Source organism: Fukomys damarensis, unplaced genomic scaffold (assembly GCF_012274545.1).
Source record: "Fukomys damarensis isolate Sample0158 unplaced genomic scaffold, DMR_v1.0_HiC HiC_scaffold_9, whole genome shotgun sequence".
Taxonomy (NCBI): Eukaryota; Metazoa; Chordata; class Mammalia; order Rodentia; family Bathyergidae; genus Fukomys; species Fukomys damarensis.
In genome coordinates, this window is record NW_022900921.1 from 31,686,907 (window position 1) to 31,703,348 (window position 16,442).

Consider the following 16,442-nt stretch of genomic DNA (forward strand, 5'->3'; position numbering starts at 1 on the left):
AAAAAAAAAAAAAAAAAAAAAAAAAAAAACCTCTTCGAAAAATCTAGTATCTAGTGAAACTGTTGTCACAGGCTGAATTGTGGGCTGCAGAGTCCATGGCCTTGAGATGCATGCGTTACCTTAGATGACAAACAGCATGTGAGACAGTAAAACAGACCTAGGCTATCTGGGTGCTATGGGGGTTGGGGTGTCAGAGGTAGAGCCCTGAGATTGTTGTGCTGCTGGCTTTGCAAAGGGGAGGGCAGGTCACAGAGTGCAGGCCATGCCTGGACACTGGGAATGCCAGGAAAGGCGACTCTCCCCTCTAGCCTCCGGGAGGACACAGTCCTGCAACACCTGTGTTTTAGCAAATGTGACGCATTATGGACTTTTGACTTTAGGAATTGTAAGATAACACATTTGTGTTAAGGCACTGAGTAATTGATGATTTCCTATGGCATCTATAGGAAATGATTTAACTATCAAGAGTGTGGGCAGCACTTTTGTGGAATCTAAAAATGTTGATTTCCTAGAAAAAGTTGAGCATAGAACGGTGGTTACCAAAGGAAGGGCGGGTAGGGAGAGATTAAGGATGGGGAGAGGAAGACCTACAGGCACTAACTTCCAGAAGTTCTGGTGTGTTTCTGCACAGTAGGCTGAACACAGCCAAAAATTATATACCCTATATTCACAAAGCTAAAAGAAGGGATTCTGAATGCTCACCATTAAGAAACAATAAATGTTTAGCTGGGCCTGGTGAGGGACTCTGGGAGGCTGATGCAGGAGGATTACAAATTCAAGCCCAGCCCAGGCAATTTAGCAACTTAGAGACTCTGTCTCAAAATAAAGAAAAAAAAGGGCTGAGAGCTATAGCTCAAGGCAAAGGTCCTGAGTTCAACTCCCAGTACCACAAAATAAATACATAAGTAAATCTGAGTAGATACGTTAACCTGATTTAGCAGTATACAGCGAACGTCTCCTTACCCCATTATGTAGAATTTTCTTTATGTAAAGGTTAAAAAATAAGACCATCTGGGTGGCGTATACACCTATAGCCCTAGCTACTCAGGAAGCCAAGGCAGAAAAACTTCTTGAGCCCAAAAATTCAAGGCCAGCCTGGGCAGCAAAGTGAGACCCTGCCTGAAAAATAAAAATAAATTAATAATTTAAAAGAGTATAGGCAAAATAAAGATACTTTCAAAGACTAAGGGCTTATTACACATAGATCTTTGCTAGAAATTCCTATGGATACATGCTTAGAAAATTAAGTCCAGAAAACAATGGCATGAGACAGACAGAGCAAAGTATGAAAACCGCAGGGATATAAGGGCAGGAGAAACCCTCTGCTGCTGCTGAGTGGATGGACTGACGATCCATCCTCAGAAGTCAACAGCATGACTAAAACAAGGTAAGGACCCTCACATCCTGGGCCTCAGAAATCTCACTCTTGGATGTGGAGTCCAGGGAAATGTCCACAAGACTACAGGGGACACATGCAGGGAACGAGCCCCGAGACACGGTCTGTGGCTGTGGGAAGTGGGGAGCAGGCCGGCGGTCAGGCTCAGTCAGCGTGGCAGCTGCTCACCTGGAGCCCTCAGAGGCATCAGACTGGATGGACACAGAGCATCTGGTCTGTTCTTACAATGGGAGTGCAGAGGCGAGGAAAGTGAGAGAGGGCTGTAGCCTAGAAAATCTCTGTCAGTTACAAAGAACACGTGACACGTTGTGTATCTAACAAGGACACAAACACGGAGTGTGGGGCAAGGTACAGAAGGAACAAATTAATTCAAAGAGGGACCCACAAGCATGCTTTTAACTGAGGAATGTAATGAGCTGACCCTAAGGCCACATTAAAACAAAAACGTGGGACAGTAACACAAACAAGAGAGCCAGGAGCAGGCGAGATTAGGCAGAGGCAGGAAGTGAGATGTTGGGGATTAGGAATTCCGGGCCAGCGCTGCCAAAGACAGACATCCAGTAGACAGAGTGTGGAAAAAAAGAGTTTCTGAAATAGCAGAAGGCTTCCCTGAAAGGTGGCACTGGGGTCTAGAGTGGGATAAGAAATGTTATCAGCAGGGCCGGGATTTAGCTCAGTGATTCCACTGCCTATCTTGCAAATGCAAGGACCTGAGTTCAATACCTGGTATTAAGAAAAAAAAAAAATGTTATTAGCAGCCTATTCCACTGGTAAGATGCAGCAGTGCTCACCAAGTAGTTGCCATTTTAAGCAATTAAGTTGTATTGCAATTCATAATCTCATTGTGTCACGGAGCTGGCTGAGATGATTTCTACACTACGCCAAGGTGAGGCTCACTAGGCCAGAAAAGCTCCACTTAATGAGGGTGAGGCAGTTCGTCTCAGTGCACTTCTGGGGCATTTGCAGAAAACCATTCTACCAATGGAGATTTTGTAAAACTTTCCTTGGAGCTGCCAACTAACTGAGATATCAGAATCTATTTTTTTAAACCCACATATTTATTTCTATAAATGTACTTTACATGGTGTTTTGGGAAAGTTTAACTTTACTGATGGCAACTTTGAGTAGGCTGGAAGAAGAGACAGACCATGAAGCAGAAGAAGAAAAATCCAACAGCATTTCTCTCTGCAGGTTTTACAGGTGCACTGCTCTCTTGTTCTTCAGCCTTCTGAAGTGCGTACCTGGATCCTATTATCAGAATCACTGCATCAGGGAAAAGGTCAGCACTTCGGCTGTCTTCCTAATTTCTTACCAGTTTTGCAACTAATAAGACTCAGCTATTTTCTTTATAGTCAGAGCTGGCCTTTAACCAGCTTGGCATCCTCACAGGCCAGGGATGGGTGAAGAAACACTGGTGCCGACAACTACAAAGTGACCTCACTGTTTCCACGGCCCAAGTACAAGTACAGCCCTTGGAGGGATCCCGCAAACTGTTCCTGAAGAAAAAGTGCAAGTGCCTTAGTTCAGAACTCTCACAGAAAGGAGAGACATATTACTCCGAATGCTCAGAGGGACTCAGACCAAGACACGTGGACGTGCATGAACAGCTTCTAACTGGAACAAGTTCACTGCACTTTCCTGCAGCTCTGTGTTAGGAAAAAGGATCTGGGGAGCCCTAAGGAACAGGACAGCTGTGCTACTATAACAGGCTGGTTTCCTAACTGCTAGCCTGTGGGGAAGGAAAGGACAGGAAAGGGTGGAGAGCAGAAGACAGGTAAGCAATCCAAACAACGGACAGTGAAATTACAGGTGATGGTTTAGATCTAGCATGTTCCCCACTGTGTGACCACTTTCTGAGCATTATCTAGTTCTTCTGCATTGGGCAGTTTTATTATCCATACTGCATAGCAAAGTAAACTGAGGCACAGAGAGGTTAGGTAACTTGTCAATGACTCATGGTGACTCTGCTGGTGAGTTCAGGCTACAACCCCACAAGGTACAGCTCCAGAACCTTGATACATAATGTAAATAAATATTCCCACATTATTTCTCCCCTACATCCTACACAGATCAAACTCAGGACCTTTGCACTGTGCTACATTCTCAGTACCCTTTTATTAAAATTTTTAAAGAGTTTTTTATCCTGAGGGAAGGTCTCCCCAAGTTGTTAAAGTTGCATGGGTTGGGCTCAAACTTACGATCCTCCTGTCTCAGCCTCCCAGAATGCTGGGACTATAGGTTCGTGCCACTATGCCTGAGATTGCTATGGTGTTCTTAACACTGACCTCCAGAGCTGGAAAAAACACTGAGGGAGGGGTACTGGCATTTTGCTTTTTACAATGAAGGCTTAGTCTGTGCTTTTAGTAACTCAAGTTAGAGAGGAAATTTATTCAAAACCACAATATGTAATTATACTTAAGAGCAACATTTTCTTCTCAAACACCAGAATGTGAACACTAAGAGCAAGCACTTAATTGGTATGTGAGTCACAAAGATCAGTGAGGGCAACCCAGGAAATTACAGGTGGGCCTCAGTGCCAACTTAGTCTCAGCTGGCTCTCCATAGAAACCTTTGCTGACTGGGATGATTTGCACCTGCTGATGCAAGTACGGAGCATGGTAGCTGACAGAGCTGGAAACAGAAAACATGCTTATGCACGTGAGTAAGACAAAAGCATTCAGATATGAGGGAGGAGAGCTGGCCCTTTAATTATGACATTAGTCATACATGAAGAACACACCTGATAATGTTTAAAAATAGTAATTTCATCCATATTCATGAATAATGACAACAAAGAATACTTGCTCGTGGATTATAAAATCAAACGATAAACACACACTGATCTCACTGAAGAACAGGCTACCTCCAAGGTGTTCTTTATGGTTAGAGAGAAACAACAATGGCAAAGGTTTGTAAGACCCACTCAATGCAGTTTTCCCCCTTCTAATTCAACCCTGTGTAAAATTACCAGTCAGGGCATGACTAGAAAGTGACCAAATATTGTCTAGATTGAGGAGGAGAGTAAAAGAGGTCTCATAAGTCAGAGTGTACTGAAGAGGGAACCGCAGTATTCCTGACTGAAGAATTCATTGTTTTATCCTCCATCCAATCACAGATCAAATTCACAAACCCACTGTGGGTCCCTGGGAAAAGTTAAAACTCGTATCTTTGCAAAACTGAGTGTTTCTAACAGCTCTGTCAAATATTTCAATGCTGAAACATCAGTGTCCTCAGTTGCTGGTGTGCAGGCTCTGAGGTGAACACGAGGGATCACACATAGGGTACATGTACACATGCACACGTACACACACACACACACAGGCACACACACATACATGCAAATACACATGTTCACAGGCATATGCACACAATTATTTTAACTTTGATAGGTGTGTGCTAGAACAGATGACATTTTTTATTAGATGCAGAATGACAGTAAGTACTATATAGAATTAAAGGAAATGTTACAGAAAAAAATTGAAGAGAAAATTCTGTGTTTTTTAAATTATAAAAATATTAGACTACCTTAAGAGAGCATGTTAGTTATCTGTGGGGGCATCATACATATCTGGGAGAATAGTTTAGAATCGCTGCTCGGATATAATTTTACCATTACGTAGATTTAGGATTCCAGAGAAAACTGATTTTGAACTATTAGCTCCATACCTTAGCACTATAAAATTACTTTAAAGAATGACTTCATAATGAGAAGGGTCAAGCAAGTCACAAAGTAGGACTGTTTAATGTTCCCAGGGTTGCCTTGGGTCTGCATGCCTGCTCCTCTGAGCCCTGAGCCCAGAGCTTACCCTGCGCCGGAGACGGTCGCGCTCCTCCCGGATGGCGTTCATGGTAGCCTTGGTCCGGTTCAGCTCCTCCTCCTTGCTGCACAGCATGGCAGTGAGGCTCTCGTTCTCTTCCCTCAGCCCAGCCAGCTCCTTCTCCCACCGAGACCGCTCTTCAGCCAGGTTGGGGTACAGGTCCCGGCCGAGCACTCCCTCAATCTCTTCAACTGTCTGCAAAACATAGCCGCAAAAAAAGCCAGGTCAGTTCCCTTGGAGAGTGGGGACATGGAGAATGGGTTGCAGAGCCGCGTCACTGCAGTGACTGTGATTAGTGCTGCCCCCAAACTGCCCTCTCCCCAACATCAGATGAGGCCCTCTCTCTGGCATGGATCAGTCTGTGCTACCCAACAGGTCCAGAGGAAGGAAACATAGGCCCTCCCTAGGGTTTTGGTCTGTGTGTGGGATTGGCTGCCATGTTCTCACAAATGCTCCTCCTCTTCCCTTGCGTTCCAGAGTTGGATAGTGAACACACAGCCAGGCAGCAGGTGAGTCAGTGATCCTGATAATGCAGTGACAAACATGAGGCTGCAAATTGCATATAACATCAACTTTGAAGTTTCCTAAATGACAGCCTCCCATGTGCCAACTCAGCAATAAGCATGTCTCACTTTTAATGTCCCATCAGAATTCAGATGGTGTGAATGAGGTTCATTCCCAAGATGTGTGTGTGAAAAACAAAAATAAACCTCAGTGACACAGAAAGGAGGCAACTCACTGTGGAGGTTTCCTCAGACAGCAGGTATTTAATAAGATGGCTACAAACTAAAAAGAAGAGAGTATTGCATTTGGAAAGTTCCTACAAATTCATTTACAACAGTATCAGTGGATAAGAAAAATGCATGAAATTAAGAAAAAAAAGGGAAGAATGTGTTCTGCTTATTTTCAAGAACTGTTTCTCCACTTGTACTTGTACTGTCTTTTACAAAAGAAAGCAGAAAGCCAGCTGATTTCTGAGCAGGAGGGAGAGCTACAATATGTAGATGGAAGGTGACGAAGAGATATGATGAGAAACTAAGTCTTGAGGGCTAGACTGAAAACATGAGTTTCATTCTCGGATGTGCAGTTATCCAAATCTTGCTGCCACTTTCTCTGTGCTGTGCTTGGTCCTCTTTACCAACTCAAAACTCTGCTCCTACTTGGCTTCACTCCAGGATCTAGCAAGTGCCTTGCTACTAAGCAGAAACCTTTGTCCTTTCCTTTCTTCTCAAGGTCAAGGCAGGGGCTAGGACCCAAGTTGACGTTACAATAAAAAACAGGGCCCAGCAGACTCCCGAGAAAGAACAACACTGCCTGCTCCTCTATGACAGACCACATTACCTACCCACGTGCAACTGGGGTGCGTGAAGGTAGGAATCCAGCGGTGTTTTCAGTGTACATCATCACGGTTTACCTTACATCCCTTTTGGAAATCCAGGATCCCTGTTAACAGAAACTTGGGCCTACACTGCTTCTTAGTATGAGTTCTTCCCAGACTTTGAAGTTAGGCCTAGGTCACTAAGCTGCGATGAAATAATGTAAAGACACCAGGGGCCAAGGCTCAACAGCAGCTGACACCCCCACTGTCCAGGGTGAGTGTGTGCAGAGGCAGCGAATTCCCGTCACCTTGCTCTTCCGCAGTAAGCTGAAAGCCTGTCAAAGGCATGGCTGGGCCTCAGCTGCACTGTGCAGGGATGAGAGGACTCAGGCCCCGAACCTTCCCCTTTGTTAGCAACGTGGACGGATAACTTATGGAATTGTATTCTAGAGGCCTCAGAGCACTAAGAAAACTTCCAAGGCAAACGTGCAACTGAAGAGTGCTCTACAACGAACAACACTAAAATGATATGGCTCAACAGCAGGGACTGAACTGTTTCCAAGTAAATTGTCCTTTTTAGGCAGAACCAGTAGATCTTGACCATCAGCAGAATGTGTTTTTCTAAAGAAATTCAGACCAACACAAATTTCTGGAGCCTCTGTTTCTACCCAGGGGCCCAATCCACAATGTTGGTTCCAAAGAAACAGTTGTCCCCAGTATACGCCATCTGAGAGCAGCTGTAACCTCAGAGTTAGTGACGGGAGAGGGAGGCCGACCTTGATAGCCAGGTCGCAGTGCTCGCTGGCCGTGGTGAGCTGCTCGATGTGCCTGTCCACCTCGGCCACGGACAGGCTGCAGCTACTCTTCTTCCTGCCACAGACCACACTCTCCAGCCCAGTCAGCACTCTCTGCAGTTCTGAGTTCAGGTCACTGCAGTTATCTGTGAGGGAAGGAGGACAAAATGTGTTACTGAGCAGGTGGGCTGGCAGTGAACGTTCTCCATTTCACTTACCACGAGGGACTCATTCGGGAAAATGGGAAGCAACAGAGCTTGGCATTTCACAGCCGAACCTCATCTCACCTCATCTCCCAGGCTGCTGATACCACCTCACTGGCTTTCAGCCAACTTGAGAAGCTCTTTATTAAGGAATTTCAGGTCTTGCTCATTTTCCAGAGAGCTGTACACTCTGAACTCTCTTGCCTTTCGCTCAAAGGCAGTTACACTTAGAGTTTCTTTAGTAAAAGCAAAGAAATACCCTAAATGGGGCTGTGGGCATTTCAGAAGCCTTCTGGTAAACCTTCTCTCTCAGCCATTCTGACCAGCACGAACAGTCTCCAGGGTTTCAGCTGAGTCTATCAAAACTTTACTAACAGGAAGTCTCAAAATGAAAAGAGACCCTGTGCATTAAAAAACAAAACAAACAAACAAAAACAAAACAAACAAGGGGCTGGGGATTTAGCTCAATGGTGTTGCTGCCTGCCTTGCAAGCACAAGTTGTGAGTTCAATCCCTAGTAACCAAAATAAATAAATACATAAATAGTCCCCCCCATATAAAAAACTAAGAGACCATTTTTAAAATATGGGCTCCCCTCCTCCATATACCAATCTGTATGTTCCATCTTTTAATTTAATCTCTTTTTCTATCAGGGAAAAAATAAATTTCTAACAAATTCTATATTGCTCTCCACAGTAAGGTTTCGGAACCAATTCTAATAACTTGGTCTTGATGTAACGATACTGATGTTTTTAACTGCTGAGCACCTGGGGACAGGTAAGAATAGGAAAATTAATTATAATTGTAACATGAGCTAGAAATATTACAGCAGATAATTTTTTTGGGGAAAAACAGATTTCTTCTTTTATTTTTTTAATTTTTCTTTTTTCTTTTTTTTTGGTTCCAGGGATTGAGCTCAGGTCCTTGTGCTTGCAAGGCAGGCCACCGAACCGCTGAGCTAAATCCCTGGCCCAGGTTTCTTCTTTTAACTCATTAAATTTATTGGTACATTTTAGGAATACAATATGATGACATTCACCATTGGGAATTTGTACCTTTACATGGTGTACCTTGGTTCTTATAATGGGAAACCCCATTCCACTGCCCTCCCTTCAACCCCTCCACCTGTCCCTATTTATAAAGACTTTGCTTCCATTTTTTTCTTTTCTCATATTTTTTCCTTTCTTTCCTTTTCCATACCCTTTTCACTTCCCCTTCCCCTTATCTGTTAAACATTTTGATCCTAATTTACACTTTCAGCTTTTCACACCAGAGGAACCATTCGGTTTTTACACGTGTGTCCTATTTATTTCATTTGGGAGTATGGCCACGATGTGCATCCATTTAGCTATAAATGTCGCTAGTTTATCATTCTTTATGGCTGAGTAGTATAGTATAATATACATATATATACAACAAACTGTGCCACTAACACTCTTAAGATTTCTTAACCTTTGGGATTCTATATAGCACTCTGTCACTCATTACCTGCAGCAACTCAGGTACTGACTGTGTGCTATGTCTTTTCTTATATTCAACCTGGTTACTGCAGGAAGAAGCTAAGGATGTTCAGTTTCCTTTCTTACCACTAAAGGCTCCATGCACTAAAAGGTCTGCTGCTTTTGGTGCTTAGGAAGATTTTTTTAAAAAACTCTTGTACTATAAAAGAGGATTTCTCAAGATACGTTAGTCGATCTCATTTGACTGCTCATACCTGTAAGCTTTAAGTCTTTGGAGAAAACCAACCTGAAGCTTTCTGTACAACCAGTGCACACAACTATTCTCTCGGTTCTCCAACTTGTTCTTCCCTGATTCCTTCCACCTCTGAATGGCACCAGCATTCAGCTAATTAATCAGTTCAACTTTGAGGCAATCCTGATGTTTTCTGCCTTGCATCCTAAATCCAATCCATTTTCTGAGCACAAACTCCAAAACTTAACACCAAACTGATCTCTTCTGACCATTTCTACCCTGTTCTCCATTTGTTAAATGAGCCACCGTGACAGATCTCCTTCTACTGTCCACATGGTAGCCAAAATGAGGCCTGTAAACACAAATTCGATCATATTATTTCCTAACCTGAACTGTCCAACAGCTTCCCACTGTCCCTCAGTTAAAGTCCAAACTCCTTACCAGAGCCTGTAATATTCTGCATGATCGAGACTTTCTCAATCCAAGCAGCACTGAGATTCCTCAGGCAGCTTTTATAAAATGCCAATACCCTAGCCCCACCCCAGGCCAATTAATTCACAATCTCGGGAGGTAGGGCTTAGACACTGGAATTTTCTTTTAAGTTCCTCAGATAATTTTCAGCACAGTCAGAGTGAGAAACACTGCTCTGGCTTTTACCTAATCTATCCCATCTACTTCCTTGGGTTCTTGATGTGCTGTTGACCCTTCTGGCTTCTTTCTCTCTTTTCCTGGAGCATGTCAAATTCTGATCTTTTTTTCCTTGGCAGTTTCCCGCCTAGAATGATTTCCACTCATCATGCAGCTCTCAGACAGGGTTCTAGCTCCTTCCTCAGCTCAGCCCCCATCCCATTATCCTGTTTTCTTTATGACAATTCTTGCTATCTGATCTGACTTAAGAGTTTGTTATCTCTCCACTACTAAAATGTAAGCACCATAAAAGAACAATCTTTGATCTTCCTCATCATTTTATCTCCGATGCAGAAGTGTAGGTAATCAAAAATTATTTTTAAGTCAGCAAATATAAATACACCACTATACATTTAAGAAAGCAAGACTAGAAACAGACTCTGTGGATAGCAGCTTTTTTTGTTTTTGTTTTATGAGATAAGGTCTTGGTATGTAGTTCAGGCTGGCCTCAAACTCACAGCGATCTTCCTATCTCAGCCTCCCTAGTGCTGGGATGAGAGGTGTGCACCCCAACCCTTAGCTGATAGCAGCATTTTTACATTAATTATGCTTTCCGTCCTTGCCACGGAGAGCACCCGAGTTGCTACAATGGGGAATGGAGGTACACTGTGCATGTGAGGTGATGGGACCCAAGTGAGGAGCAGCACACCCAGGTGACCACACAGACCAGCCTCCGAAGCGTCACCCACAGGTGCAGCCGTTGTGAACACACATCCCTCAGTGAAGTGCTTAGGAGTGAGGAATGAGGACGAGCTATGCCTCTACTCAGGCATTCCATGCCGACTGCCCCAGCACAGGTCTACCTGGTGCGGGTGTTGTGCTGGATGTGTCTGTCGGAGGGACAACAACAAGGCAGATTTCTGAAGATGCTGGGCCACAGAGAACAGAAGCAATGATGAGAGACTGGACCATTATTTCCTTCTCATTCTAAAATCAGTTGCTAAGCCCAGGACTCAGGCTGGAAGCAAAGCGAAAGGAAGAGCAGGAGACTTCCCTCAACACTGAGAGCTGCACAGATGTGCTGAGTGAATCCTAAAGCTCCACTTCTCAGCTGTCTAATGCCTGGGAAAGCACCCTGGAGAACACAGTGAGTGGACGGAGTGTGGAATGCCAGGAGAATATGAAGAGGGTATTTAGCTTACCAAACAGACTGGCAAGAGCTCATTAGCATCTGCCCTCAAACCCTGATGGGTACAATGCTCTCCTTAGTATACAGCAGCTGAAAGTGCAGGAATATACACTGGGTGATAAACCCCATGGACTCCAGCTATTGTCCACAAAGCTCATTAGTGACCTGTTGACACTCGCCTGTCCTTTGCCACTGCTCTCTCTTTGGAGCCTCACAGAAGGATGAGGTAGCAGCCCGGCAGCATAGGTAGCATGGGTCCCCGGTCTGAGGTGCTGTTACGAGCCACCAATCCCTCCACCTTGCACCCCATCAGCACAGCTCCACCCAGGCTGAACTGTCTTCAGAGTCTGTGCCATATTCCTCTAAATGTATGCTAAAAGTAAACTCCAAACTTATTCCTTTGGCCCAGAATGCCCTGCAAAATCTAGCCTCTGCAGAGACTGGACCTTCAACACCAAAGCTGAGTCTATTGGAATCTCCACAAAAAATAAGCGGCATAACTAGAGGGAATGAGGTGAGCAGAGAGACAAGGGACAGAGTCCTAGAGATGGTGCAAGAAGTGCTTTGTTGGGGTGGCAATCCTGGTGACTTTGGATCATGAAGCAGGGTCAGCACCTCTGACAGTTTAGAGAGAGCTTTCACACACACCATCGCAGGCCAGCCTATGAGATAGGTTGGCAATCCTCACCCAAGAGGGGCTATCTGAGACCGGAGGGCTTGGATTACTCAGCCAATGAGTGATGCACGCTAAGTGCAGCAGGGATGGGACCACAGTGGAGGCCTGTTATGGCCAGGCCTGTTTTAACCACACCACTGCAACTTGGAATAAGGACCTTTGGGCACACAAGTACAAGCCATCATCCTCACCTACAGTCCCTGTTTCCTAAAAGAGAGAAAGAGAAATCACAATGAAATGAAAAACTCAACTTTAATTCCTAAAACAACCACTAACAATGCTAAAAGGAAGTCAAAAGCCAATAGATAAATTAAAATGAAAATTCTAAAAAAATCAGTTAAACACAAAAAAAGAACAAGCAATTTAAAAATCAGAAGGGACGAACAGCAAATTGTAAGTTGAAAGGACAATGGTCAACCATATCATTAATTAAATGATAATTGTGCTGATCAGTTTTCTGTTGCGGTAACAAAATACCTGAGAAAAACAACTTACAGGATTACAGATTTATTCTGGCTCACCGTTTGAGAGGTTTTGGTCCATAGTCACTGGGCTCTGTTGTTCTGAGGCCTGCGGTGAGGCAGAGCAAAGGTGCCTCAGGAGTCAGACACTGTGAGGGCTGAGTGGGAGGGGTTAGGGACAAGAGGGGTCCCCAAGGCACACCCCCATGATCTCTCTGCATCTAGGCCCCATCTCGTAAGTTTTCATCACCTTCCAATAGTGTTATTAAATTACGATCCCATCAATGAATTGATCTACTGATGAAGTTAGCATCCTCAGGACCCATTCACTTTCCAAAAGTTCTACCTTGGCATATTACTCCCTCAGGGTCCAAACCTTCAGTAGGTGAACATTGAGGGATTATTTCAGGTCCAAACCATCAAATTAATGCTATCCCCAAAAGATATCAAAAGACTTTTAAAGATGCACATTAACAATTAAGATAGCATGTGTGCTCTGTGTGTGTGTGTGTGTGTGTGTGTGTGTGTGTGTGTGTGAACACAGCACAGGAAATGACATATATCAGGGAGGATGTGGAGAAATCGGAACCCTTCTGCACTGCTGAGTGTGGGTGTGTGTGTGTGTGTGTGTGAACACAGCACAGGAAATGACATATATCAGGGAGGATGTGGAGAAATCGGAACCCTTCTGCACTGCTGCTGAGAATCTGAAATGATGTTGTTACTTGAACAACAGTGGTATTTGGAAGGGGGGACATATGGTGAGCTGGGGATATAGAGCAGGGACACAGCATGTGCTTAGTGAGTACTGTATGATGTCCTGGCTCCAATCTGTATAGCACCACACACAAAAACAAACAATGACAAAAAGTTAAATGTTGAACTGTCATTGGGTCCTGCAATTCTACTCTTAGATAATCAAAAGAACTGAAAGCAGGGACTCCAAGAAACACTTGCACACCGATGTTCATAGCAGCAGTTTTCATATTAGTCAACACACAGAAACAACCTACATGTCAATGACGAACAGGTGGATGAAGCCCACAGAGACATATGATAGAATGCTGGATTTAAAAAGGAATGAAACTGTTGTTACATACCACCATCATGGATATAGCTTAACATTACAGTAAGGGAAATAAGTCAGGCTTATAGAATAAATGCTGTAGGATTCTACTTCTAGGAGATATCCAGAATATGCAAATGCATAGGGACAGTGGAAAAGAGCTTGCAGGGTGGGAAGGGGAGTGTTTAACTGGTGCAGAGTTCATGTTTGAGAGGATAAAAAGGTTCTGAAAACAGTGGCGATGGCTGTACAACTCTTTGGATGCATTTAATGTCCCTGACTGTTCATTTAAAAATATGCATTAAAAATAATATATATAATACCACAGTAACATAATAAATGTATTTCAGTGAATAAAACAAGATGATAAGGCCAACAGGTACAGATGAAATAGAAAAATGTAGCCTTCAAGAATGGCAGTACATTCAGAAAGATATGAGGAACTGTTGTTTAATTTACAAATGTTTGTGGGGGCAAGAGAGCAAAGAGGCAGAGGTACAGAAACCTGAGAGCCAGTGAAATCTCTGACTCTTCCCAACTCCAGCCTTCTCTCTGTGAGCAGGAAATGCAGCACAAGGAGGACACTGCACCCTCAGCTCTGCAGTGCTCTCCATGACAGAGCCACGTTCTCCATGCATGAAAAGGAAGAAGCCCTCTTACCAAATATACATTCCTTTAACAGGTTCTTTGCATGATTCCTCTTTCCAATGAAGACTCTGAAGAAGCTTTCTGCAAACAGCAACTCATGGAGGGGAAGGGGCGGCAGGGACGAGGGAAGAATGGCAATGCAATCAAATGAGAACTAACACAGCCGCTGGGGCTGACTCTTCCATTTAGCCCCGAGCTTCCTGGCCACTAGGGCAAAAATCAATTATCAGCTATCATCAGAGAGGAAGCAGTACAGTGTCACAAGAAAGAAAAGGTGTTCCTGGCAATAAATGCTTAAAGTATGTAAGCGCATGAGGCTTCACATGTGGCATAGAGTCACATGACTGCCACTCAGCCAGTTTCACACACATGCAGATGTCACGTGGTTTCTTCTTAAACTAACCTTCAATTAAACTGAAAGATGGGGACCATAAAGTATAATTGAGGAGGAATTCTGGGAAGTGCTACACTCACATAACCCAGGCATTCGGATTTGGAACAGGTATTCCAGTTGTCTAATTTGCCAAAAAGATGAAACAGTACACAGAAGAATAAATGGACTGCCTCTCCTTGACCAGAGGATGCCAGCAAGACACCTGCAGCCAGAGATGTGTCTGCACATTTGGCAGGGTTGCAGTGTCTGGAATGACCGCTTTTTATTTTTAAAAACAGACTTTAATGAATTGTCACCATTTAAGTCATTAGAATTTATGGCTATTCTTGTAAAATCCAAATGCCTGGCAGTACTGGGCCCAGCTTCTCAGGCCACAGCAGTCTGCCAAGCGGCGAGCAATGGCTAATGCATGTACACTCAGTGCACCACGCGCTCCACAGCCCGGCTCGCCTCCTGCACGGCTGCCTGCTGCCTATCTCCTGCACTCGGTGCTCTCTTTTCTAAACATAACTTTTCTCAGATAGAATTCTGATAGGAAATGGAGAAGAGACTGCTTGCACCATAGTTTCCTGAGGAGACCCTAGAGCCTTAGGGTCTCATTAGGTTTCTGTTGATACTTGAGGTAGACCCACACACTTTGGATGTCTAGAAAGCTGGACAGGACCTCCATGGCTGTAAAAACTGATGAGCCTAACCAGCATTCTGGCCCACTTAAACACTTCCCAGAAAGCAAAGCTGGTTTTCTTCTTCTTCTCTCAGGATCCTCTATGACTTTGCCCAAAGTTGACACCATAAATTATGGAGCTGACATCCAAATTGTTTCATTATGAACAAGGTGTCAAAAGAAACTGCCTTTTGTTTTTATTCTTAATCTGGGGTGGTGGTGGGGAATCCTAGCTTATGCAAAAATCCAGCCTAATGGGACCAGGGACTTAGCTCAGTGGCGCCACACCTGCCTTGTAAGTGCAAGGTCCTGAGTTCAATTGCTGGTAACAGGGTGAGGGGCTGGGGCGGGGGCAGGTAATCCAGCCAAATGGAGTAAACATTGAAAACATTCCCCTCATCCCCTTGATTCTAACAGCACAGTTTTTATCAGATGTATCTACTCCAAAATATGATTCCAGATTCAAAAGGTACACACTTCTGGGTTTGGTGTCTGCTTCACAGCAAGCAAGTAGACATCCGCCTGGTTCAGAAGCCTTTCATTCTTTTTCTCTTGGTCTTTTTAACACTTTCTCTGAAACCCCATTTTCCAGGAAGCATCTGATCCAGGCATCACATTCCCACATTCCCCATAATCATTTAGTAACTGACACACTGACTATTCTAATCCTGGTCCTTGGGAACAATGACTTCACTCATTTAATGACATGTTTCCAAAGACTTGCAACTCTGGGCATGGAGTAGGGCACTGAAGGAAATAAAAGTCAACTTCAAAAAGTATCGAGTTTTTGTTACCTACTTGTTAATCAAGTATACCAAATTTAAGATATATCAAATAATACAGCACACCTTGTATTTAAAAAGGTTGGAAGCTTTCGATTGAGAGCCCTAAGGTGGGATGCTTACAGTAAAGTATAAGGTATTAGCCAGGCTAAGAAACATGAGAGGCTGTAGGCCTGGTACAGTGTGGATGGCAGCAGGACAGGCCATTAGCCACGCCCTCACTGTCCTCACGGCCAGCCCATGCCCACCTCCAAAGACAGAGCACAACATGCCTGCCAAAGCACTGTCAGATGGGAGAAGTTGTAGCTCAGGGGGAGACTGTGTGTTTAGCATGCAAAGACGCTGGATTCAGTTCCCAGGCGCAACAAAACAAAACCAAAAAAGCCGAAAAAGAAGAGCTATGGGCTCCTGTGGCATCCACACAAACTATCTGTGAGGGATGCCGAATGTTCTCTCCCAGTTCAGATATCCCTCTAGCTCCAGGGTTGAGCCCAGAAGGGCAGCTGCTTTCTCACCCAGTCCTCAGCACTCAGCATGCAGCAAGGCCCTCCCCACTGAACAGTAAGCAAAAGCAGAACAAAAGAATATAAAAAGTGATATAAAGTGGCTGGGGGTTTGGCTCAGTGGTTCCGCTGCCTGCCTCAAAAGTGCAAAGGCCCGAGTTTGATCCTTGGTACCAAAAAAAAAAAAAAAAAAAAAAAAAAAAAAAAAAAAA

The 16,442-nt window shown here is 44.1% G+C and overlaps 1 protein-coding gene across 2 annotated transcripts in view; it reads right to left on the bottom strand.

The window, feature by feature from the left end:
• Mcc (MCC regulator of WNT signaling pathway) overlaps positions 1–16,442 on the bottom strand; it is a 349,153-nt gene that overhangs the window by 57,598 nt on the left and 275,113 nt on the right. For both annotated transcript variants that reach the window (XM_019206068.2, XM_010614125.3), the window contains 2 exons: positions 7,309–7,472; positions 5,203–5,409 (listed from right to left, as the gene is read on the bottom strand). In XM_019206068.2, the coding sequence (XP_019061613.1) occupies positions 5,203–5,409; positions 7,309–7,472 (371 nt within the window). The remainder of the gene's footprint in view (positions 1–5,202; positions 5,410–7,308; positions 7,473–16,442) is intronic.